Consider the following 26,789-nt stretch of genomic DNA (forward strand, 5'->3'; position numbering starts at 1 on the left):
GAGGATCCTCAGGTCAATGGACTGTAGCATGTGTTGCTTTTAAGAGTGAAAAACAGCAACAACTTGGAAAATGTGGATCAACAGTAAAAGTCACAGCGATGTTTCATCACTTTTGAAACGATAACCTATTTATCAATATCCAGTATATTATCAGTTACACAATAGCCCACTGCACCTTAGCATAACGCTTAACCTTAGCTAAACATAGTCAACAACTATCAATTTAAAATGCTAAGCAAGAATGAGCAAGATATTTAAATGCAATGTGATGAAATAAGTAAATTACCATTTTTTTAATCAGTTTTTTGTATTCTTGGACATTCGAGAAAAAAAAAAAAAAGATTCCTTTAGGAATTCTAGGTCCCACAGTTTCTGTAATTGACATATAAATGATCGTTTTGGAGGGAAAGTATTCCTTTAATGTCCAACACAATGACATTGACATTGATGTATTGGGTAATCAGAAGGTGGTCAAAATGACATCATCCATTCTCCGTTTCCTTCAGCACAGTCGCTGTGCTGCTCTGTGTTGCTTTCTCTCTCTCTTGCTTCTCTCATGAGCATGGGAAGAGGTGCAATGTGCAATCTATGCAGCAGCTTCTTTCCTCCCCCAGAAAATAGAGGCGACTGCTGAACTCAGCAATTTACTTCCTTCCTTACCAATTTTCTGTCTAACGCCCAAATACTGCTAGCCACTTGCTATACTAAGTTTCTAAAGTATATACATACACACAGTGAGCGTGGCTTAGTGTGTGTGTGTGTGTCATTTAGTGGCTTGAGTGCTGCTAAATCAAAGCATGTAATTGGTTTGTAGATAATTTAATATTATTTCTCTCCACTGTAACATGCACACAATCACACACGCTTACGGACACACAGTAATATTGGCATGTATACTCAATTTTTTGTGTCAGCCTTACCACACACACGCACACACAGGCACACACACGCACACACACGCACACACACACACACACACACACACACACACACACACACACACACACACACACACACACACACACATACACAGACAAACAGAGCTGATTAAGTGGTAATAGGATCCTAGGGAAGAGGCTAACAGAGATTTTCATCCAGAATGACTGTGAAGTAGGGCGGAGGATAAAGTATCTCCAAGGAGGAACACATATACACACACACACACACACACACACACACACACAAGTTCATATACACTTTCTGTTGCCACATGTCCACTCACTCACAGGCCAATGCGTCTGGGCGCGTTCCTCTCTCCCACAGCGCAATTCCATCTCAAGCATCCGTAGTGTCCATTTGGAGAAAGAGGGATAGATGGAGGGAAGTAAAGAGGCAGAGTGAGAGGAGTCGTAACGGGGGTTGGATCGGGGGATGGAGGACTATCCATGCATGCAGAACCACAAATTCACTCATCCAGGCTAGGCCTAAGAACAAGCCACACTCACACTCAACACAACACAGTCACACAGATACCCAAACCGCCCTCTCTGGAGGTCCCTCGGGCCCTGTAGCATTTCTATATCAAGTTGGCCTGGCAACTTCACAAGCAGCCTCCATAACATCACATGCTCTCACTGCTGGAACTGTATCATGGCCTGCCTAAATGGGTACACTGTGTTCATGAATGCGGCTATTACAGTTTCTGGCCTATATGCTCTGTCACTGCCCCCACCAGCTGAACCTGCCAGAAACTGGACTCAGTTGTCCTTGTTTCTGTTTTTATTAACACCGATCCCATTTCCTGCTTTTTTCAGCTATATCAGAAACAGTTGGTATAGATAATATCTAGTTATATCGTATATATATATATATATATATGTGTAGAAAACCACCATGGGTGGTTTCGCAACAGTTCACAAAAAGTAATTCACAACTGCCGACAGATCAGCGCCTGGCTTTTTCAAATTAACATGCTCTCTGTTGTGTGAAACTATTAGACCACAAAAAGTGAATTCCTTTCCAGTTTGAGGACAGGAAAGGATGCCACTCGACTCGGGGTGACATTCGTTTGACAGATCGATGGCGACTAGGGAGGGTAATGCAGGGGTTTGCACTTGGGGCAAGAATTGGCTTTTGTTTTTTCAACACACTACAGAATTCCTCCAAAGTGAGTGAGTTTCAGCTCTGAAGGGAACTGCAGAGTCACGACCGGATGTGTTTGTTTTTTCTCTCTTTCCATCAAGTTTGTGTCCAGGTCGCTGTTAAACTAAAGGACGAGGTTATCTTCTCCTAATTAGCACACATCTAAAAGTTAAATGAGAGTCCCAGGTGGCTGAAAGTTGATGTACGCTTGTGTGTGTGTGTGTGTGTGTGTGTGTGTGTGTGTGTGTGTGTGTGTGCGTGTGAACATTGTCTGAACTCCCCTGCTCTCAAATTCATAGACACAGATGGTACAAGGCTTGCAGATGCAGTGCCGTCATACACCTCCTTCTCTAGAGAGACTGAGAGGTAGAAGGAGGGAGGGAGTATACTTTCCAAGTTTTCTGATGTCAAAATGACCTGAACTTGAAGGTGAAAAAGTCCCAGGCTGATATTTGTTTATTGGTGCATTCATATAAGTTTACCAAGTAGAATGGAAAGAGAATCAAACAGTGGCTTGTTCTTCAGTCATACATGGTTTATAAAGGTGGAAATAAAGCAAGAAGAAAAACATCGACCTGGATTAACACGGCCACGAAATCTTCTATGCTGTGCCATTTCTCTGGTTTTCTGTCACAGACACTAAACCGCAGTTGATAATTGGTTGAAGCAGCTGCTGTTTGAACTCATCACCTGACGATATGTGCATTTTGTTTGTGTTTCTTTAGCAACACAACAGAGGCTGGTGGGACATACATCAAGAAGTGCTGCAAGGGTTTCTGCATCGATATTCTGAAAAAGATTGCCAAGTATGTAAAGTTCACCTATGACCTGTACCTGGTAACCAATGGCAAGCATGGCAAGAAGATCAACAATGTCTGGAATGGGATGGTGGGAGAGGTAAGGGAAACCTCCATGTGTATGTGTACGAGAGAGAGAGAGAGAGAGAGAGATTGTGATTGTGATTCAGCTAATTGTGAAACATTGTTCGCTCAATAAAGGTCAATATCAGATGGCCCCCAAATGTGTGTGCAAGCAGACATCAGAATATATACATAATATTATGTTATTGAGCTCATCATGAAAATCAGATGTAATTCACATGGGAATATGTATCCAGTTTTAAGCTCTGTTTATTTTTATGACTTGAATATACAGGAAGTAGCGGTGCACAGTTATCTGTGTGTGGCACCATAAGAAAGTGAAGGAGCGTGTCATGATAAGAGTATTGACGATCATTCTTCACTTTTAGATTGTAGTACATCTGAAATCCAAGTAAAGTCTGAGAAAAAATTACAGATGTCTGCATGGCAGGATATTCCTGTTCCTTATGTTCCAAAAAAGAGCTTTAATTGTTGACTTTGCAAAACTTTAACAGTGTGGGGAAAGGAGTTCAGCTATAAGGCTTTGGCACCAACTGGCAATGCTTAGAAAGTAAACAAATCTTAGCTACTCCTGCAGACAAGTGTTCTGCATATCTTCAATTACCAGCTTCAACTTGAAGGTAAAGTCCCAGAGTTCATTTTAAGACTGTACACTTTATTGCTGTCTATATTATTTTATTCATTAGTTGAAGTTCATCTGGCATTCATCAGCCTGGGATTAAAAACTTTATTTGTGTGCAGTCAATAAAGTCCACACTCTTGTGTTGATTTGGCAGCTGTTCAGACCTATTTTAGTTTAAAGTTTTTAAAGGTCCCATGACATGCTGCTTTTTGGATGCTTTTATATAGGCCTTAGTGGTCCCCTAATACTGTATCCGAAGTCTCTTTTATATAGGCCTTAGTGGTCCCCTAATACTGTATCTGAAGTCTCTTTTATATAGGCCTTAGTGGTCCCCTAATACTGTATCTGAAGTCTCTTTTATATAGGTCTTAGTGGTCCCCTAATACTGTATCTGAAGTCTCTTTTATATAGGCCTTAGTGGTCCTCTAATACTGTATCTGAAGTCTATTTTATATAGGTCTTAGTGGTCCCCTAATACTGTATCTGAAGTCTCTTTTATATAGGCCTTAGTGGTCCTCTAATACTGTATCTGAAGTCTATTTTATATAGGTCTTAGTGGTCCCCTAATACTGTATCTGAAGTCTATTTTATATAGGTCTTAGTGGTCCCCTAATACTGTATCTGAAGTCTCTTTTATATAGACCTTAGTGGTCCTCTAATACTGTATCTGAAGTCTCTTTTATATAGGTCTTAGTGGTCCCCTAATACTGTATCTGAAGTCTCTTTCCCGAAATTCAGCCTTGGTGCAGAATTACAGCCACTACGAGCCATTCCCACAATAAGCTTTCCTTAGTATGTGCCATTTCTGTGTCTGTAGCTTTAAATGCTATTGAGGAGGAGAGGGGGGGGGGGGGGGGCAAGGTGGAGGGTGGGGGTGTGGTCTTGACCAACTGCCACGTTGCTTATTTGCAATCCATGATGTCTCTCTCTTTCTCATGGGCGGGCCAATTTCTCTGGGCGGGCAAAGCAGAGAAAGGGGAGGTAACCTTTCCCCTTATGATGTCATAAAGGGAAGATTCTAGATCGGCCCATCTGAGCTTCCATTTTCTCAACGGCAGAGCAGGATACCCAGGGCTCGATTTACAGCTATCACCATTTCTAGCCACTGGGGGACCATAGGCAGGCTAGGGGAACTCATATTAACGTTAAAAAACCTCATAAAGTGACATTTTCATGCCATGGGACCTTTAAAGTATTATCATGAAAGATATTGTTAATTTGCAGAGATTGCATGCAATTAGTAGACTACTGAAGACAATAACAGGAGTTTTTTTTCTCCATTATTATCACAGTTTTTAGGATGTAATGCTCACCTTTAAGGATCAGTGCCAGTCAGTATGAAGACTGAACTGGGATCTGAACACGCAGTGTGATTCAGGAGCCTGTTGTGTTGATTATTTTAATTGCTTATTTCATTCGACTGCCTTTCACATGTGGAAAACCAGTGAATTCCACAATGATTAAACATTCTTCTTCTTTTCCTGTGTCCCTCTTTTGACCATTTTCCCTTTTACTTATGATTTATCCATACCCCTTTCTCCTACTTTCTCCCATTTCACCCACTCTTTTTACATCTTCTGTTTTCACCTTCCTCTTTTTTGACTTCCCTCTCATCTACCTATCTTCCTTTCCTCAAAATTTAAATCTTACCTTCTCTCTTTTTTTCCGTCCATATCTTTCTCCTCCTCAACATCTATCTCTTCCTCTCTCCCCGTCCTCACTCGTCTTTCTTTCTTCATCACTGATCACTCCCCATCCTCATCCATCTATCCATCCATCCATCCATCCATCCATACCTCCCTCCCTCCCTCCCTCCCTTCCTTCCTTCCTTCCTCCCTCCCTTTAACCCTGCGGCCCTCCCTCTCCTCCGCCCTCCAAAGGTGGTCTATAAGAAAGCCGTCATGGCCGTCGGATCTCTGACGATCAATGAGGAGCGTTCTGAGGTCATCGATTTCTCCGTCCCGTTCGTGGAAACCGGGATCAGCGTCATGGTCTCCCGTAGCAACGGAACGGTCTCCCCGTCAGCCTTTCTAGGTGACTGTCAGAGAATAACTGTTGCTTTGTTGTTGGACTCAGGAGAGAGGGAGAGGAATATCTGTCTTGTTTGCTTTTTTCGGTTTGTGTGAGTGTAGAATGGTATTTGTTTTGTTTTGTTTTGTTTTGTTTTGTGTGTGTGTGTGTGTGTGTGTTGAGATACAGAGCTGACAACACAATTCAGCTCGGTTACACCGCTGTCAATACTTGCTCTTTCATCCGAGGGATTTGGCTTGACTCCTGCTTCCTGCTACAATGACTCTCACTTACCTGAGAGGGACTTAACTGCAGGATTTTAACTTGAGTGACCATGGATATCCCTGTTATGGCTGCTCAGTCACGTTGATTTTATGCATAGTGCTTAGGCGTCAACGCAGGCACGCACGCACACACACACACACACACACACACACACACACACATACATACATACATGAAGCCACACACTCTATGGCAGACACAAGCACAGACAAAAACTAACCAGCACAATTTCATAAAAGCAGAGAGAAACACGCACGCACTAACGCACGCACGCACGCACTAACGCACGCACGCTGACATGTATGCAGCATGTAGTTACTGCTGTGAAAGTGGCAATTATAAGGGCTTAGCAGGAATACCCTATAATGGCTGCTTGCCAACGCGCGCACACACACACACACACACACACACACACACACACACACACACACACACACACACACACACACACACACACACATATTGTGCCAGCAGTGCTCTCCCATACATTAGAGCAGAGTTTAATCTCTGCAGTAGTGTTGTGAGCTCAGAGGGAGGACAGGAGTGCTGACACCAGGCCTTCCTATACTGTGCGCCTCCACATTGTCAAATAGGAGGTGTGCCTGTGTATATGCAAGTATGTGTGTGTGTGTGTGTGTGTGGGGTATGCTGGAGCTCTGTGAACATGCAGTAGTCAGCTTGTTATCCATGCAGTTCTTTCCTCTACTTGTGTGTGTGTGTGTGTGTGTGTGTGTGTGTGTGTGTGTGTGTGTGTCTGTGTCTGTGTCTGTGTATATATAATTGATTTATTTATTCAGTTCATGAAAAGACAGTGAGTGAGCACAAATCAGAAAAAGTGATGTGTAAAATGTAAACATTTATTCTAACATGTGTTATTAGTTAATCCCTGTCCTCTTATTCCTTTCTTCCTTTCTCTCAGAGCCATTCAGTGCATCAGTGTGGGTGATGATGTTTGTGATGCTCCTACTGGTGACTGCAATGGCTGTCTTCATGTTTGAATACATCAGTCCTCTTGGCTTTAACAGAAACCTGGCGCAGGGAAGAGGTGCGCATGCACATTATCACACACACAAGGCAGTATTCTTATCTATAAATTGATATGTTCTCATCTTCCTCTAAACCATTTTTCTCTCTTTTTCCTAATCTTTCCCCTTCATTCAGACCCTCATGGCCCTTCCTTCACCATGGGCAAGGCTGTGTGGCTGCTGTGGGGTCTGGTCTTCAACAATTCTGTGCCAGTGCAGAACCCTAAAGGAACTACCAGTAAGTTCATAGTGTCTGTGTGGGCCTTCTTCGCTGTCATCTTCCTGGCCTCCTACACTGCCAACCTGGCTGCCTTCATGATCCAGGAGGAGTTTGTTGATCAAGTCACCGGGCTTTCCGACAACAAGGTAATGGACAAAAAATGGGAAGTAGTTTGTTAAAGCAACACTAGGTAACTTTTCCTGCTTTGGTCCCCCTACAGGTTGGAAGCGTAATTGTCCATTACATTACATTATGCAAGTTTGCCAGTTCGGGTAGTGGATCTGTAGTTCGAATGAACTGGACAATGTGATGTAATGGACAATTCCGCTTCCAACCTGTAGGGGGCCCGAAGCGGGAAAAGTTACCTAGTGTTGCTTTAATGGGGGGTTGTTTGTCAGTAATGAAGTTAGTTTTGTAAGTTATAGCCCACCCACACTTACACTGGGTATGTTATATGTTGGCATACTTTTTTTGTAGTCCCGCTTTTTTCAAAATCCAGAGGGTAAAAAATGATAATAAGATAACAAACTCATATTGCTTAATACACAATTTTGTTACAAATTTATTCCAACCTTTCTGCACTCTCTAAACACTACAACAGTAACAGTAATAAACACTACTTGTTGTGCATACTTTTTCAGAAGTTGCAAACTTGTCAATAAAATTGGGCACGCTTTTTAGTGTTTAGAAACCAAGCAGTATAGAGATGCATTTGCTGCAACAGCAGTAAGAAGAGTAAATGTGTCATGTAACAAATGCTGCAGTGTATGCATGACATTTCATATAGCAGTTCAAGTGCCCTCTACATGTAATTACAATATTGCTGGTAACATCTGGCATTGTATAGGAAGTGCAGAAAATCCATTAAAGTCCATAAACAAAAAGGAATTACTTACACATTTGTATCCAAGTCAAGCCAAGTCAACTTTATTTATATAGCCCAATGTCACAAATCACCATATTTGCCTCAGATGGCTTTACAATCTGTACAATACCCTCTGTTGTATGTATTGGACAAGGAGAAATGCCCCCCCCCAAAAAACCTTAACAGGAAAAAATGGAATAAACCTCAGGAGAGCAATTGAGGAGCGATCACTCTCCCAGGATGCACAGACGATCAATTGCCGTGTGTACAGAACAGACCAGCATAATGAAATTACAGTATAAACATTCCAAATGACAAAATTATACATTTACGAAAGTGAGAGGAGAGTGTAGATAGAGAGACATAGATGCACATCAACAACTATAATAGCAGTAGCAGTTGGTATCAGGATCAGTATCTACAATGCAAGTATTTGGAATTGTGTTTGGATTGCTTTGCTCAAACCATTTAGATTTGGCATGTATACTGTGGAGTATACATGACCTAACAAGACATTTTTGAAGTGAAATATTCCACACATATTCACATTTCTGGTCTTAAATTCTTCCAAAATGTGGTTCTCCTATACTAAAATTAGCCTAATTTCATACCATCTATAGAAAGAGTGTTCTTCTACTTCTTCAGCATGGACTTTTGTAGGTAAAAGGTTTCGAGATTAAAAATCCAAATCTCTTCCTTGAATATAGGCATTGCTTGTCATACCACTGTTGTCACTATGTGGTTAAAATAATAATAATACACACTGAAATATAAGAATATAAGAAAAGGAAGATAATGAAAGTAGAAAAGGTGGCCATGCAGGAGGAGGATGACAGGCTGAAAAATGAAAGGAAAAGGTCAGACCAAATGTAGAGATATCGAACAGAAAAGCAAGACAAAAGGGTAGAGAGTTCCTGAGGAGAGAGAGGTATGGGGGAGATGCTTCCAAGAAGAGAGCATTTGAGACTGATGTAGAGGGCTTTGACAACAAGCAGAAGGAGAGAGGGGGGGAGGGATGGAAGAAGGGGTACAGAAACTGGCAGGAGGGTGACTGAGGAATAGCGAGAGGCCAATACACACAAGATGGTACAAGACAACAGGCGGACAGATATGGGCCAAGTTGACGGCTGAGGAAGGGAGAAAGGAATGGCGCGAGGGGGGAGGAAGTCAAGGGGATTCGGGAAGACAGAGAGGGTTAGGGAAGAAAGGAAGCAGACAAAAAGGGCATATGGCTATTCAGAAAGATATGCTGAGCGAGGCTGGACAATGCTATCTGTGCAAAATGATGGAGGAAGCCCCCCATCGAGATGCCTGTCAGTGAATTATATTTAAAACTGCCCTATGAGACCCGCAACGCTCCCGGCTGACATTACTGTGTTTAAGGCCTCCTGCACACTGTCTGCGTGGCGTGAGCGTGTCAGCTGCGTGGCGTGTCCGTTTTTATTTTGGCTCCCATGTTAACAGGTCAGAGCTTGCGTGACACGCACGTCTCAAAAATGCGTGCATGCTAGAAATAGGACTGACGCCTATTTTTTACGCGACACGCAAGCGTGTTGGAAGTGTTTCCAGGCAATTTAGAATACGAAAAGATGTTTATATGTCATTTTGACACGAATACATTTAATAAATGACATTTTGATGTTTGAAAGTCTCTAGGTTTTGACATAAATGCAGATATAAACGTAATTAAAAAAAAACATTATAATAAATAATTATCGATTTTCAAATATTGCATCTGTCAATACAGAACGAAATATTCTGTAGCCTGTTTTGCCGTCAATACTGCCGACGTTGTCTTTGCTGTAATCAAATAAGTATATATTTATTTTATTTTTGAACATTTCATTTTATCAACGTGAAACTAAATGGGAAGGCTAGCAGCAGCGCCGCGTCAGACACGTTTCTGGTGTGCAAAGACATACAGTGGTGATCCATTTGTCCGCTTCTGTTGCTCCGCGCTCCACTCTATTCTTACGGGTGACGTCAAGCAACTTCAACGTGCAAAGCATTCCGGGAAGGCGGCGCTGCATTTGAAAAAATGCTGCGCGTCAAAAAGCTGGCCAATGCCCATCTTTATGCAAATGAATCCGTTGAACGCGACGCGACTATACAGTAGAAGTAGACGAAAAATTTTCAAACTGACATTTGTCGATCTGAAATGAAGACAGATTCAGCAACTGTATGGCCCATTTCTCGCTTAAAATGTTTTCAGAAACACGTTTCGGTGAACTATTTTCATAATATATGAGATTGTATTCCGTCCGAGCCGCCATGACAGTGGCTTGAAATTCTCGAGCAACTAGACCCACGTGACACGTTTGTCCAATTAGCTGCCGGTCAGGGGCGTGAAGCATCAACCATGGATGTATGACGTCGTAACACCATGTTTCAGTTGTGTCGCAAAAATGGATCCACGCAACTGGCACGCAACAGAAACGCCACGCTCACGCCACGCAGCCAGTGTGCAGGAGGCCTAAGAGGCTGTGGTGGGCTGGTAGAGTAGAGATATTGCTATTATACTGTATGAAAGTAGATAACCTATGGCATCCATGGTACCAGCCATGACATGTCTAGCTTGCCAGAAAGGGCAAATAACTATTTATTTGCCCTTTCTAAATAGGCTATTTTGGTGAGGGAAACACTGGCATGGCCATTTTCGAAGGGGTCCCTTGACCTCTCACCCCAAGATATCTATAAAAAAAATTTGGGTTTTATGGGTACCCACGAGTCTTTCTTTTACTAGTCTATATCCTTGACGTTCCACTTCCGGGATTGCTCCGGTGCCGCAGGAAATTTCCGTCCGTTTTCTTTGTGTTGGAATTCTAAACTCCTGTGGATTCATGAGGACTATGGTTAACTGCTCCTCAGATCTCTACAGGGTAAATTGAGACAAAGTGAGACTACCCTTTTACAGACATGCCCATTTTATGCTAATCACATGTAGTTTGTGGCAAAACCATGCAGTTTTTCTCACGCAATATAAATGTATTATTTTCTCCTTAAGTAAAATGGTGTATTTGAATATTTCCGCTTACATTTCATGGACACTTTTCTCCAAAGCAAAGCTTTCATTTTTCCCAGCACATACGAGTGGGGTTAAGCATCTTGCTTAAGGACACTTTGGGAGAGCTTGTGGAACCTCCAACCTTTGCGATTAATGACTAACCAGATGTAGAAACTAAGCCATGCATCACACACCCCATCACCACACAATGTTGGAATTGCCGAGAAAATCTGTGATGTGGGTGGCGATTCAGAGGTCTTGAATCAGGCTGAGCAACCTTTTCATATCACTTAATGTTAACGTTTATTCTGTGACATAGAGAGTTTGCTTAATGTAGGCTCATTGTTGGTACTTGCCTGTGCAAACTAGGACTTGCAAGGGGAAATACAACAGCTTTGTTTGCCACATGTGGAGATGTACAATGAAACAAAATGCCAGTAAATATGTCAAAGGTCCTTTTATTGTAATTTCTCAGCAGTGTTGGGAGTAACGCGTTACAAAAGTAACGCAATTACAGTAATGTATTCCTTTTTGCTGTAACGCAGTAATATAACGCATTAATAATTAAATTTCGGTAAAATTATACTCGTTACAATCTCAGTAACGCGAGTTACAACGCATTTTAACGCAACATTTAGTGGTGCATTGGTTTTTTTAAGAATTCACCAACACCGCGACACATTTCTTCACAGGAAAAAAAAAAAGCCGTATTATTTTCCTGTCGCTGTATTCAGTGGTTGAGATGACTGCAGAGACAGATACGTTTGCGAGATGGATATTATTTTCAGGAGTTAATACACTGCGTTGAAGTGAGCTGTCCTGTTTCTGTTCCCGTGGTCAGAGCCAGAACCAGAGACGGTACGGACAGCATGTATGTCCCAACAGGTGACGGTACGTCAGCGGCTGACAGATATAAACATGTCGGGAATTAATGTTGAGGCTTGCTACACGTAAATATCATTGCATTTTATCAGCCGTGGAGAGTAACTCTGCCTGTAGTGGAATGGCTTCGAATGACGACCAAAAATGTTGTCTTTTACTGTGACCATTTACTGTTCAATATGTTGCAGTTTTACAAATAAGAAAGTGAACAACTTGAGCCTGACGGACATGTTGCTTCTCAGTAAGGGTTAGGGTAACCCTAACCCTAACCCTAAGCTAGCAAGAGTAGGCTACACAACATACAACTTCTGTGTAGCCTACTTCAAAATAAAAGCACTTCCTGTGACGGTTCGCAGTAAAACTAAATTACTGTTAAATAAGGTTGTGTAGGCTACCTTTTCACAAATCAGCTGTAAATCAAGTACTGTAAATAATGTTAATAATGAGTTTTAATCACACTATAAATGAACATTTCCTTTAGAGTGTTTTAACCTAAACAACATGAATTTCTTATTGAAGTGCTATAAACAAACATTTTACAACAATGCCATACTTTTAATTGAGTATTTTCATTTTCTCCTACTTGCCTATTATACGTTTTACTTATCTATTTTGTATAGCTTTAGTTACTTTGCACATTATACATACATACATACATTTATATTAATTATACAAAATATGAATAATCTATGATGTATTAAAGTGGATAAAGAGGAGACTTTATTGATCCAGTGGTGAAATTCACAAGCTAGCTGCCAAATCAAACTTCCCCTGTTATTTTGGTGAAAGTAACTCAAAAGTAATGCAAAAGTGGTGTAACGCATTACAATTCAGAGACAGTAATATTGTAATATAACTAATTACTCTCAAATGACAGTAACTAGTAATCTATAATGTATTACATTTTGGAAGTAACTTGCCCAACACTGTTTCTCAGCACTTGCAAACAAAAATACTATATGTCGCAGTGGTTTTAGCTGTGATTTTTGAGTCTAAAAATGTCAGAAGACGCAGAGCACATTCAACCACTGTCATCTAAAATAAGAGGTTGGATAACATAAGTAGTAGTAGTTTGTTGTATTGTCCCCATGGGAATATTAGGTTGCAGCAGGAATCACGTGGCATGTTTAGCAACAAAAGACAGGACAATGACAATGAACACAATTTCAGACATATATACAGACAACATGGACCACAGCACTCATACATAGGGGGGGTCCAGGCCAGCTGGAAGAAAAAATAAATGACAAAAAATACCTTGTGACCATACAGCACCATCATTCATTTAAAAAATGTATGGCATCTTTGTGTTAGTGTGCTAATAACATAGACAAAGCTGTAATATTTTTTAAGCTAGTGATGGCAGGAAGAGCTGTTTTTTTTTAATATTTTATGAAGAGGGAGTAATGAATGTATACTGAGCTGTTGGCAACATGTCTCCCAAGCAGGTCATCTCATGTGCAAGTGGAGGGCAGTCAGTTAACAGGTCTGTGGCATTTTAGGCTCTATAACCACCAGTGATTTGTCTTTACAGCACCGGCCCTTTACAGGACATCCTGTTCTCGTTTCTCAACAGCTGATAGTAGAGCAGGTTTTTAGCCCTCAGAATTTAAAAATTAAAATTTCAGCAAGTGCTGGGTTGGGGCAGCAGTAACCAGGTTTTGGAACTGGCCACATGCATCAGTTTGGAAGAGATCTAAAAGAAAAAAAACCTCTTATATCTAATGATATGAATATTTACTGATATTTTATGAAATTTTGAGGGCTGGTTTAGATATAACATCATTACATTTTCTAAAATTTTATTCTGAACAATGTGCAAAGATTCCTGAAAATAAATATTTAGTATAATATATGAATATGATATATATATATATATATATATAATATAATATATAGGTATAATATAATATATGAATATGAATCTGAAAAAAACATTTAGACCACTTTTTAACCACTAATGAAATGCTTTAAAGTTTAAAGAACATGATACTGGTGCCTAAACGAGCAGTTTAAAGTTTAAACTGCTCGTTTAGGCACCAGTATCATGTTGTTATACTAGTTTAGCCATCTGTTTACAGTACAGTTTCTTTAAGTTATACGCTCTCCCTGTAGTGTGACATAGAGGTGAGCCTAAAGTGGTAAATGCATCTTCTATCTGTAGTGTGATCGATGCGCCAAAATGACATGGAATCAATGACAATCGCTTTTGGATACAGCTGCCCTTGAGAGCAGAGACGCCTCTCTGAACACATACAAACGTGTTGAAAAAACCCATTGTTGCCCACCACATGGACCAATATCAGGATTGATTTTGAAAGGGCCGCTCTTAAACTGCTTTCAGATTCGCAGAGCAGCTTCAAAGTTTGAGAAGAAAAATCGAACTTAAGCAACAGAAAGTTGTGGTAAAACGTCTCCAGGCTGATTGACAAGTCAACACTTTGCAGTGACACCACAACAATACTGTTTAGCCACAGAAGAATAAAAACTAAACACACAAGGACCTCAAGGACTGCTGCTTTAAGAGAGATACAGCGCACATGTAGAAAAACACAGTGGCATGTGACGGAGATGGACAGGCAAACAGGAGCATTGAAATCTAGAGTCGAGAGACCACAATACACACAGACACACACACACACACACACACACACACACACACACACACTTGCACACATAACATAGACACACATACAAAAAAAGGCATTACTTTGCTTATATAACAGCGGAACTTCCCTAATAAAAAAGAGAGGGTAACAGCAGAGGAGCAGAACGAAGAACGAAGAGGAGCAATAAAAGACATATGGGACAGAGGAGAGGTGAATACGTCTGGGCGAGCTGAGGTAATATACAAAACAGCATTAGGATGTAGCATGTAGGGTCACTTGACCACCACATGAGATTGTGAGATAAATCCATTTTTAAATATATAAAAAATGTATTAAAAGTATATACTATAATGGATCTTTGTATTTAATACATCAAAACATCCCCTCTATGCTCTTAAAAATTGAACCTAAAAGTAAAAAAAAAATCACGTAAAAAACAGGATCTCGAGCTAGAAAAGGTTGGGAGCTGATTTCAATCACCTGTTAACAAAATCTCAATATCTAGAGGGCATTGCTGTCAGTCATGGCCCTGTAGCAGGGCACTGCGTACTCTTATCTCCACTGTCTGAAACACAGATCCCCTGCTCTTTCATTTTCTCATCAAGCTTTCATTAGCAGCAGCTGGTGCAATTCTCAAAAGCCCTTTTTTTTTATTACAGCATACGTTTTTATATGTTATAGTAAGGAAATCAGGTGTGTTTAATAGAAATAATCATGGCTGCATTCCACTGAGGCCCTGGTATTGTGCATGCTGGCTCACTGGAATAGCTCACAGGGACACTTAATGGAACTAAGCCATCGTTAACGTTATCAATTTCACCTGTGCTTTTCCTGCTATGACAAGTCAAAATGTCTGCTGTGAAAAAAGGTATATTATCCAGCAAGAGAAGAGCTCTGTCCCAATATGAATTTCCCCAGTCCCTCGTGTCATATGTGCCCTCTTCTGACAGGAAAGCTTCTTCTCCACCTTAAAAAAGCCACAAAGGATGAGGAAAGAGAGAGAGGACTGCGTGAGGAGAGAGCGTTTCCTCAGGGCTATCGCTTTGGATGCTGACACACACACACACACACACACACACACACACTGCGTGACGTCACCACTAGTTCATGCTCAGCAGACTTATGAACGCGCCCTCACCCTGACCTGATTATACAATAGAGATGAACATGTGTGCAGACAGATACAGTATGCGTAAATATTTACATATATATATATAATGCAGATACATTTATGATGTAACTAGTTCACATAAACAATTCAACAATTGGACATACATATGTATACATACATACTTGTTTAGATGTTGAATAGAACACCAGTGCTTATAATATGCAAATAAAATATGTCATGCTCCACCTATAGGTTGAGTCACTATGTGTTGTGTGAATACTGTATGTAAAAGTAAAGCAAAACAGACATGTAGGAATGCCATAGAATATTACTTTACAGAACTCTTTTAATAATATGTAGTAAAACCACTGCTCAGTACTACGACACACAAACAAACTCAAACTGTCTGGAGCGGAGCTCATAATACCCACTTTTAATTGATAGGGTTTGTCTGTTTCTGCCACTGAGGGCAGCTTGTTACTGCACTGCTTGAGGGTAGGTTGTTACCGGAGCGACAAGCACACTACTGCAAAACCCTTGACCTGTACACGGACTAGAGTTTAAAAAAAAAAAGGAAAATAAATTCTGTTAGAGATGGGGAGAAAAGAGAGAGAGGAAAAAAGTGGCCTCTCAGCTGAAGCTCTAATAAAGGCAACATTTATGTTGTACATTGTCAACTGAAATGAATAAGTCAAACATATTTTAGTTACTGCTTTTTTTACACTGCAATCTCAAGAATGAAGCATTTGGATTCCCAGTATTTAACTGGGGCAATATAGAGAAACTGCATAACCTAGATCCGTCTGTGAAGTTTGATCAAATATATTAAAAAGTTCAAACGTCATCAGTTGTGTTTACAGGACTCATCAGACAGAGACAAACTACAGGCACTGTAGTTTAGGTGGTCTTAGATGTAAAGATGCTAATAAGCAGGTGATGTTGTGCACCGTTATGCAGCATCTGATCACACACATATGGGGCACAAATATCACCACACTTATATCGACATTAGAACTGTTGAATGGTGATTTTCTTTAAATAAAGTACAACTCTGTGCTGAAATGCAGCAACGTCAGTGTAGCTGCTGCCTTTCAAATCTGTGTTTATATCACTTTGTATATATATATATCAATATTGTACACAATATACAGTATGCATCAGCATCATTGTGACACAGTGTGTTTGATTGAAATCCAATTTGTGACCACTTAAACTTCTGCACATTTTAAAACTAGTTTATAGTTGGCAACATTTTGCATAGTACTGTTTATTTACAGCAGCAACATTGGTGTGGGTCACAGGGTGGACATTCATACTATACGTGGAATTTCTACTTCTCAGACTAAGCCCTTTTTTAACCAAAATGGGGTCCTTTTCAAATCAAGTTAATTAAACTAATCAAGAGTTTAGACAATCACAGGAAAGTCCCTCGCTTCACTGTGACTGATATATTTTCTATAGGGTATCAATTGGTATGACCTATACATATACTGCTTGCACCCAACCCCACATATACACAGTTAGACACACACACTTACAACGTATTCACACACTGATTCTCTCTATGTTTATTTTTTATTTACCCCTCTGTTTTTCCTCTCTCCTTATTTCCTCTCCATCTTTCCTCCACCACAGTTTCAGAACCCGTACGCATACTCGCCTCCGTTCCGTTTCGGGACGGTTCCAAACGGATCCACAGAGAGGAACATCAGGAAGAACTACCCCGCTATGCACCAGTACATGGTAAAATATCATCAAACCGGAGTCGTGGACGCACTTGTCAGCCTCAAAACGGGGTAAGGGAACACTGTGTATGCATGATTGTGAGTAAGCGCATTCCTTTACTAATCCGCGATCAAATACTATTTTCACTTTCTGCGAAATATTCACTTGTCAACCTAAAAAAACAACACTCTAGTGTGTGTGTGTGTGTGTGTGTGTGTGCGTGCGTGCGTGTGTGTGTCCTAAACATCGATGTGTGTGTAATTGCATGTCTGTGAGTGTGCTTGCTTTCACATGTGTGTGGGTGTGTGTGTGTGTGTGTGTGTGTGTGTGTTTGTGTCCGTCTGTGACAGCTCCTGTGAGACTGGGGATGAATGGGCTTTCTCATTGGGAACAGCGGGAGCTATTTTTAGTACTGGTCTCTACAATGGGACTGGTGGGGGTGTGCTATGGAAGTATATTGATGACAAAAAAATTTGAGAGAGCACAAAACTAATTCAAGCGCTACTCAGTCTGCAAGTCAAGCTTTGAGCGCGCACAGGGACAGATTTTTAAGAGCAGAATTAGATTTGTGCACCACGGAGCACAGAAACGTGAGCAGACACAGAAACAGGTCATTTGAACGTGTGAATAACTAGAGAGGAATTGTGTACTACATTTGAGCTAAAATCACTTCAGTTTGTTGGCAAATGAGCTAGCTTTCAAACATAAAATATGTAAATCACACGTTGTCCCTTTAAGTAGTTTCCAATCGGCCCTTATTTTCAGTGTGTGTCCTGTTGCAGCTCAGAAGTTGCTAAAACAGTTGGAAAGAAATGAGATCGTGCATGATTGGGATTGCACTCTCAAATCTAATTCTACTCTTACAAATCTGTGCCTGTGCTCTCTCAAATGTTGACTTGCAGACTGAGTAGCGCAAACAATTTGTTTTGTGCTCTTAGATCTTTTGTCGTCAATATATGTCCATATTGCGTGTGTATAAATAAGAGAGGGAGTGAGGCTCACAAAGCTAACCAAGGACGGATTATAAGAGTGGAGACATTTGGCCTTGGATGGATAGAAAAGTGAAGGTAAAAGCTGTGAAAAGGAAAGGGAGGAGCAAAGGCAGATGGGTGACTCTCATCACACCATTACATGGGAATAAGAGGATAGGGGGTGGGGTAGGAGGCCAAGGGCAAAATGCTTGATTGGAGGAAATGAAGGAAGTGTCGAGGGCAGGAGGAAAGGGCCAAGTGACTAGAGAAGAAGAAAGCAGTAATGGAATGAAAAATGGAGGGCAACGGAAAAGGAAAAAAGGGGAAATTGAGGGTAAGAATAAAGAGGGGAATGGGAAGTGAGACAGAGGAAGGGGACAGGAAAGGATGGGGGAAAGGGACATTAAGGAATGGAGAGATGGCAGGGAGAAAGAGAAAGAAATGGTGGAAAGGACCCGGTAAAGGACAAAAGGTTGATGAGGTGATATGACAAGAAGTTATTTCTGATTGGTTAATGGCTATCGGGTAGTATCCAATTAGAGTTCTTAGCTCGAAGGATGGGCTGCCTCACAAGGAGAGAGAGGAGAGAGGGGGGGGGGAAAGCACATGCAACAAATATGAGGATGTTATTCTTGATCCATGATTTCCATGCAGATATGTCTTTCAGCTCATTCATAAGTCATAAGTAAACTGGATGAAAACACGTAAAGACAGGTTAAACCACTGCTGCATTTATAATACCTTCGCCTGTGTTGTTGTATTAACATACAGCACAGAGGTAAACACACACACACACACACACACACACACACACACACACACACACACACACACACACATACATAAGGGGTGGCAGTAGCTCAGTCCGTAGGGGAGTTGGGTTGGGAACCAGTTCCAGTCCCTGTACGTACCAAAAGTCGGACTGTGGACTGGTAGCCGGAGAGGTGCCAGTTCACCTCCTTGAGCAAGACACCAAACCAACAACTGCTCGAGGCGCCTGTCCATTGTCAGCCGCAGCCCCCTCCCTCTGACATCTCTCCTTTTGTGCATGTATAGGTCCTGAGCATGTGTGCATGTGTGTATTTCATGCCTGTGTGTCATGTATGCTCTAACAACTGAGTGAAAAAAATGTAATTTCCCTTGCAGAATTAATTAAGTTAATATAAAATTCTAATTCAGAAATACACACACACAAATATGCATACTTTGGTAAACTAATATGACATGCAAACAAGCACAAGCACAATGCTTAATAAAAAATAAAAAATAAAGACACACGCTCATCTGTATCTGTACAGACAGAGCTAGCTGCAGGTGTGTGCAGCCAGTAATACCCTCATTGATAATTCTATTCTGTGGTATTAGCAGATGAGCAACACTGCAGCGTTCAGCTGTTTAAGGCTCGATGGCTGGATTAGCTCTGATCACACATAATGCTGACAGGCTTTACACGCAAAATCTGTTTCAGCCACAAGAACCAAAACTATGCACCAGGGAGTTGAATTGTTTTTTTTGGGTCCTAAATTACTCACAGTACCAGCTAATTTTACAATATTTTATAAGTAAATGAATGACTATTGATTTGTTCTTACTGTTGCATTTATATTTGTTTGTCTCTATCAGCTTTCACACGAAAGCTGATAGAGACATGTAGCTTCATTCCTTTTCAATAGGACCACTGTGTCGGCACAGCGGGGATCCCAATACAAAGGGCACTGGCAGAAAAATGCAGGGTTGTTTGGCAAAAAAAGCTTCACACTCCATTGACAAGTCACATACATGCAAAAGCACACGGCAGGTAGAATATCATGATGTAGGATGATCTTAACTCTAACATGCAAATACAGATACAGAGGAGCAAAGGAGTTATTACTATTGTGGTAACTTTCCAGTGTTTCCAGAGATTCAACGTGAAGATTCTTGGCTTCTCCTGAGCCTTCAACCTGAACTGTTTGTATTTCATTTTCTCTCTGGTTGCCACACGATTGCGGCCCCTTGAGCTTTTATGATGTAGTGCTGTTGTCAATCTGAAGACAGCCTTGCATGTTTTAAAACTTGGGGTGTTTAGGGTTTGAAATTGTGATTCCACTTTCGACTCAACAAAAAGTTTATGTGTGTGCAAACAGGTATACCAAGAAAACATTTGACAATTTGTGAAGTCATTTTTAATTAGGCTTTCGAATGCAGTTCTGTTAAAATGTTTTCTTTGGGGTCCAGATGCTATTTGTACAGGAGCTCAACTGACAAGCCTATGTACAGTACTGCGCTGCAGAGTTTCCCCGTAGTTGTGTAAAATACGATTCAGAGTCACACTAAATGGTAATTTTGCTGTGTTCAAAATTATGTTTAAAGCTATAGATAGAAAGTGGCAAGAAAATACTTGCTGCTACATTTATTCCCCCCAAATGAAGGTGTGACATATTGTGATGGCTGAATCCCTCTCCAAGCCATTAGAGCCACAATATGTCTGGCTGGCGTCTAAAAACATGCACTCACACATCCATGCTTACCAGTGTGTAGCCATTCTGAAGTGCACACACACACACACACACACACACACACACACACACACACACACACACACACACACACACACACACACACACACAGTTTCCTACATGTTTGAACACACAGCCTGCGTGAGGAGCCAGTGCTGGGTTAAGCTAATTACACAGCTGAACTATCGGTTGTGAGCCTCCGTTAGAGGGCTGGATCTGACATTCAGGAAATGCCAGCCAGTCACTGCACTATTAGCAGGGCTCTGTGTGTGTGTATGTGTGTGGGTGTGTGTGTTAGTGTGGGTGTGAGCCGGCACCGAGAGAGTGAGAGAGCAGCGGTTAGTAATGGCATCAGTTACATTGAAAATGTCAGTCTGAGTCTGGCATCTTTTTGTTTATACATTTCACTTTCATGCAACCTGCTTATTTATGTGTGTTTGTCTGTGTAGACAGATATATATATATATATACTAGGGCTGTCAAAATAACGCGTTAATTTTGATTAATTAATCTGAGAAAAAATAACGCGTTAAAAAAATTAACGCAGATTAATCCATTCTATATTGACATTTGCATACAGACGAAAATCTGGTGCCACTGATATGGCTGCACTTCTCTCTGATGCTCTGAAACAGACATTACAGGCAACACAAACACCGCTGCATGTGACGCTAGTTAACATTATACTCAACAGCAGCTAACGTTAGCCTACCGCTAGCTAGTTAACACTACACTCGACAGCAGCTAACGTTAGCCTACCGTTAGCTAGTAGCTGGATTAAACACAGTTACGATGCTGACAGCTAACCCTAAACGGTGTAAAGTTTGACTGTGTTTTACTGTAGAGGATTTAACACCGGTATGTAACAATCTGCAGCTGCCGTCGGAAAAACAACACAGACACAGTTCAATGAAACTGGTAAACTACAGCTTCGTGGTGCATTTGAAGTTTTTGTAAATGTCCTTTTCCTATCTGGTTGTTGTTTTTGTCGTTCAACAGCAATTTACTAGTGAAATAAGTTAATGTTATTGTTATACATTATTATTAAATCATTTCATTTTGACCATATGGCCTTAGCAATAAACATGCCGTTCTTTAATGTCACCAACTGTTGTTTAGTACCCTTTTTTTTCTTTTCTTTTTTCGGTTCAAGCACCATTAATTATGTATGCGATTAATTTCGATTAATTAATCACAGAGTATGTAATTAATTAGATAAAAATTTTTAATCGATTGACAGCCCTAATATATACATATACATATATATATATATATATATATATATATATATATATATATATATATATATATATATAGAGAGAGAGAGAGAGAGAGAGAGAGAGAGAGAAAGTGTAAATATTTGTGTCTGTCTAAAGTTTGTTTAGGTCGTACATTTGCCTCCAAGGTCCTATCATCAGTGAAGCATGCTGTATTGAACCGCAGCCACTCCCCACTGTGCCCTCTATGTGTTTGGTTACGCTTGGATAGCAGTCCTATTGGAGATGATTTAACACTTTAGAATTGATCAGCAAACAACACATTCTGAAAAATAAGCCCCTCTTCTGCTTGCGGTCCCCTTCTGTGCACTTCTTACACACTCTCTTTAAAAAAACAAAAAAACAATTCAAACCCCTCATGCATCTTCATCCCCTCCCTCTGTCTGTTTTCTTCTGTCTCTTTCCTCTGTTCTTTTTTCTCCTCTTTTGCAGGAAACTGGATGCCTTCATCTATGATGCTGCAGTGTTGAACTACATGGCCGGCAGAGATGAGGGATGTAAGCTGGTGACCATTGGCAGCGGGTAACCACAGCTTTAATTCTAAAGACACTTTAAGTGTGGATTGTCTTCACTTCATGGTCTGATCCTGCCATTCTTTGGTCCAAACCATTGTGGAAAGTTGTGGAAAGGGTTTGTTTGTGGTTGCAATGCACAGATACATGTAAATAAAAGTCACAGTGATTCTGAAATTGATTATTTTTTTTAAGTTCTGTGCCTTCACACATATAAAGTAAAAGTTCGACATTTTGGGAAATATGGTTAATCGCTTTCTTGCTGAGAGTTAGACGAGAAGATTGACCACCCTCGTTTTTATACAGTAAGTATGAAGCTACCACCAGCAGCCGGCTAACTTAGCTTAGCACAAAGACTGAAAAAAGGGGGAAACAGCTAGCCTGCCTCTGTCCAAAGGTAACAAAATGTGTTTACCAGCTCATCTAAAGGGCACTAATTCATCCGTTGTATCTCGCTTGTTTAATCCACTTTGGGTTTACGTGTAGTGTAAGGTGTCATACGAATAAAATTGACATTGACATTAATCTGTACAAAATAACTAAAGAAAAAACAACAAATCTGCATTTTACGGAGGGTATTGCCAGAGTGCAGTTTGACTGCCATTCAAATTCATTGAACATGTTAAATACTCTTAGCATATTTAATGACCACAACATTTCATTTTTCTTCAATTTTGAGAAAGAATACGCAGCATACATACATAACACTTTCATAATATATATGATGTTTATAATGATTATAAGTATAGTATGTTGATTATTTAATGGGCAGGTATATATACGTTTTAAGTTTTAAAACAACACTCACCTGCCCATATGTACATTGTATGTATTATTGGTCATTGTCCATGCTTCCTCTTCTCTACACTGGCAGCAAAGAGATCCAATTTTAAATCAGCTGAACACTAAAATTGCTTTAAGAAGGGACCTCTTCAAGGCCAGTATGGAGCGGAGGGATGATTAAAGCGGCCAACCATGTTTCGATGTACATATGGGGCAGTATTGTTATAAGATAGACCTGAGGGCAGACGCTAAGACTGCTTTTCTTTGGGCCCAACCAAAACATTTCATTTTAGTAATTTTGATTGCATATCTGTGACCTAAATTTCCACTTTTTTTAATCCAAGTGACACCATTTAGAGCAGATATATTCAACAAGGGGGTTTGTTTTTTTCTATATATCTATATTAGCAAATATAAATCAGCCTATTTGTTAAAAAAAAAAAAAACATTGATCATAGGCTTACTGGCCTACAGGTAAGGTAGTCACTAAGGCCATCCACAGATACAGTTAATGCCAAGGATTCACTGTGCCACATGTATGCTTAATATTAAAACATTATTCATAAAATCATTCCAACAAATATTATTTTAATAGCTTAGTATTCTATGCACTAAAAAGGTATGTATAATGGCTTTAGGCTGCCCTACATGTTATTGTAGGCCCAGTTTAATATGCAACTTCATTTTATACAATATATGTAGTAGGGGGTCCCTGCTCCATCTCTCTTTCAGTTAAGGGGTCCTTGGCTAAAAAAATGTTGAAGACCCCCGCTTTAGAGGAATAAAAGTAATGATGTTTGTTTAAAGGTTAAAGTATGTTTTTTGTGTGTTTGTGTGTGTGTGTGTGTGTCTGTCTGTGTTTGGATATGCTTGTGTTCAGGTACATCTTTGCTACCACCGGTTACGGCATTGCTCTACAGAAAGGCTCCTATTGGAAACGACAGGTGGATCTGGCTATCCTGGCCATCATCGGAGACGGTGAGAAGCCCACTCGCACGGCGTTATCTTACAAAAATTTAAAGTGCATGGCGCTATCCACGAAGGCAAAAGGTTACATTGTTCCTTGCCACCATTGTAATTCATGCGCACGTACACACACATGCTCATCTCTACTGCCTTGTCTGCTGACAGCACAAAGGGAAAGCAGTGAAGTATAAATAGTCCTTTGATGTTATTCTGGACACAAAAGGCTGCTCTAAACAGAGGGCAGAGTGTGTTAGTTATTCTAATATATTCCTCTCTGCAGCACCAGATCTGCTTGTGTGTGTGTGTAAGCATTACTCTATCAGAATCACCACATTCCTTTATTACAGTAGCTTCAGAAGTTCTTACATAAACAATTTCCAACTGCATAACAGAGAGAAAGCGAGACAGCTCAAGCTTTTAGTGACAGGTTCATTTACATTTTACATCGGAAGCATTTTGCTGATGCAAGTGTTCACAGCCACTCACATTAAGTGCACTGAAGTTGATTAAATGAACATTGGTGTCACAATAATCCTCTAACCAAATCTTATCAGGGCTGCAGAGCATACAGGCCACACTTCATCATATTTCATGGCTGGATAATTTTTTGAAAAACATCTGGTTCAGTGTTTTTGTTTTGCTTAGCTTCCTTTCCTAATAATCCCATCCAATCTTTTTACACTTTCTTTTTTTTAGCGGAGTCATTCGATATACAACTTACTAATGGTGTTTAAAATCTGCATCCTCTATGCTTCATACTAATAACTTCAGCGTTGTAAGGAAAACAAGATAAAAGTCATAAGGGAAAAAGGAAAGGTGAGAAGACAATAGAGCGATAACAAATGGGGAAAAGAGATACAAAAACTGCAAAGAAAGTGTGTGACAGAGGAAGAGAGAAAGGGCGCAGATTGATGGAGATGGAGATGTGAGAGACAGAAAGACTAGACAGTGTGTGTGTGTGTGTGTGTGTGTGTGTGTGTGTGTGTGTGTGTGTGTGTGTGTGTGTGTGTGTGTGTGTGTGTGTGATGGCCAGTGAGAGGTCAAAGAGGGGACGAGGCAGGGAGCACGGTACGAGAGGAAGATGAGGAAAGACTGTGTGTCAGGTAGATAGAGAGAGAAATGTGAGGAGTGAGAAGAGGGCAGGTCCTTGATAGATGACAGAGACTCTGTGTCTTAGCAGATGCTACTTGATCAGATAGACACAATGTGGGTGGAGAGCATATGGCTTTTCACGGACATAGAGAAGATGTGTTCAGGGAAGAGTGGAAGAAGGTGAAAGACAGAGAGACGGACAGACAGACAGAGACAACAGCAACAACAACAACATGGTCTGGCGCAGATATGGCTAACCAAACTGCAGGTCACACCTTTTCTTTGAGGGTTAAACATTTTTTACATTTTGGCATGATATACTGTAATGGGAATACTGTTGTTTTATGCAGTACCTGTTTGGCAATAGTATGGAAATGTAACTAATTTGTGCTCTCACTACTTATTCAATCCCAGTTTCAGACAGCACAATCCTGATCAAATGTACCTGTCTTGGTAGTCTTGGTAATAGTCCAAATTTATACATTTTGACAATGTAGCAATATTGTAATCTGTCAGATCTAAACTCACATTAGGTGAATGTTCTGAACTGGAATGGATTTTGTGTTTGCGGTTCGTAACAATGTAATGGAGAACACAGAAAAGCAAAAAGTTGTGTTACTGCTCTCACACGTCTTATAATAAATGTGTTTTTTCCCCCCAGTCCTATGCTTTAAACCTAAACATTTTTAAAAGCCCTGGAAGTGTGGATGACTTGAATGAAACTTGTAGAGACGTTTGTTCCTGTGTTCCAACTGACTGGTCACCAGACTATTGCTTGAGCCGTCTGACTGCTGAAAAGAGAACAAAATTTGAATTTCAACAATACTTTGCCTCCAGAGTCAGAGCAACAGTGCAGACAGTTGCAGCTCCCCAAAGCTTTTCCCTTTGAATGCACACGATTTAAAAAAAAAAAAAAGAGCCCTGAAAAGAAGTGACCTGTTGATACCTAAAGATCTCATTTCTCTTCATTCTCTTTTGCTGCCATTCCAAGCATGTCATAATGTCATATTAAAAAGATATACTGTGGCTACATCTATTTGTGTATTTGTGAATCTAACAGGAGACAAATTCTTCTCAATTGTCTGAAAGGTTTAATGATGTTTTAGAGAGTCTGCACCCTGAAGACATCGAGCTGAACACCATCATGATATTTGTCTTTCTCCACTAGCAGCCTTAGTTATCCAGCCCTGAATGACACAGATTGGATTAGCCACGCGCCAAATGTCACAGAGGATGCCGGAGAGGGAGGGTGGGCTGAGGGAAGGAATCACAGAGTGAGGGATGAGAAAAGATAAGGTCTTTGTTGCTTTCTACCTTTCTTTCATTAACACTAAAGAAACAATATTGTTGCCCTATCAGGCAACATGGA

At 40.5% G+C, this 26,789-nt stretch overlaps 1 protein-coding gene across 1 annotated transcript in view; it reads left to right on the forward strand.

The window, feature by feature from the left end:
* grin2aa (glutamate receptor, ionotropic, N-methyl D-aspartate 2A, a) overlaps positions 1–26,789 on the forward strand; it is a 158,216-nt gene that overhangs the window by 122,345 nt on the left and 9,082 nt on the right. Inside the window, exons 7-13 of the mRNA XM_031320850.2 lie at positions 2,808–2,979; positions 5,466–5,619; positions 6,800–6,925; positions 7,042–7,271; positions 17,232–17,392; positions 22,500–22,589; positions 24,243–24,340. Coding sequence (XP_031176710.2) covers positions 2,808–2,979; positions 5,466–5,619; positions 6,800–6,925; positions 7,042–7,271; positions 17,232–17,392; positions 22,500–22,589; positions 24,243–24,340 — 1,031 coding nt within the window. The remainder of the gene's footprint in view (positions 1–2,807; positions 2,980–5,465; positions 5,620–6,799; positions 6,926–7,041; positions 7,272–17,231; positions 17,393–22,499; positions 22,590–24,242; positions 24,341–26,789) is intronic.

This window comes from Sander lucioperca, chromosome 21 (genome assembly GCF_008315115.2).
Source record: "Sander lucioperca isolate FBNREF2018 chromosome 21, SLUC_FBN_1.2, whole genome shotgun sequence".
In the NCBI taxonomy this organism is placed as follows: Eukaryota; Metazoa; Chordata; class Actinopteri; order Perciformes; family Percidae; genus Sander; species Sander lucioperca.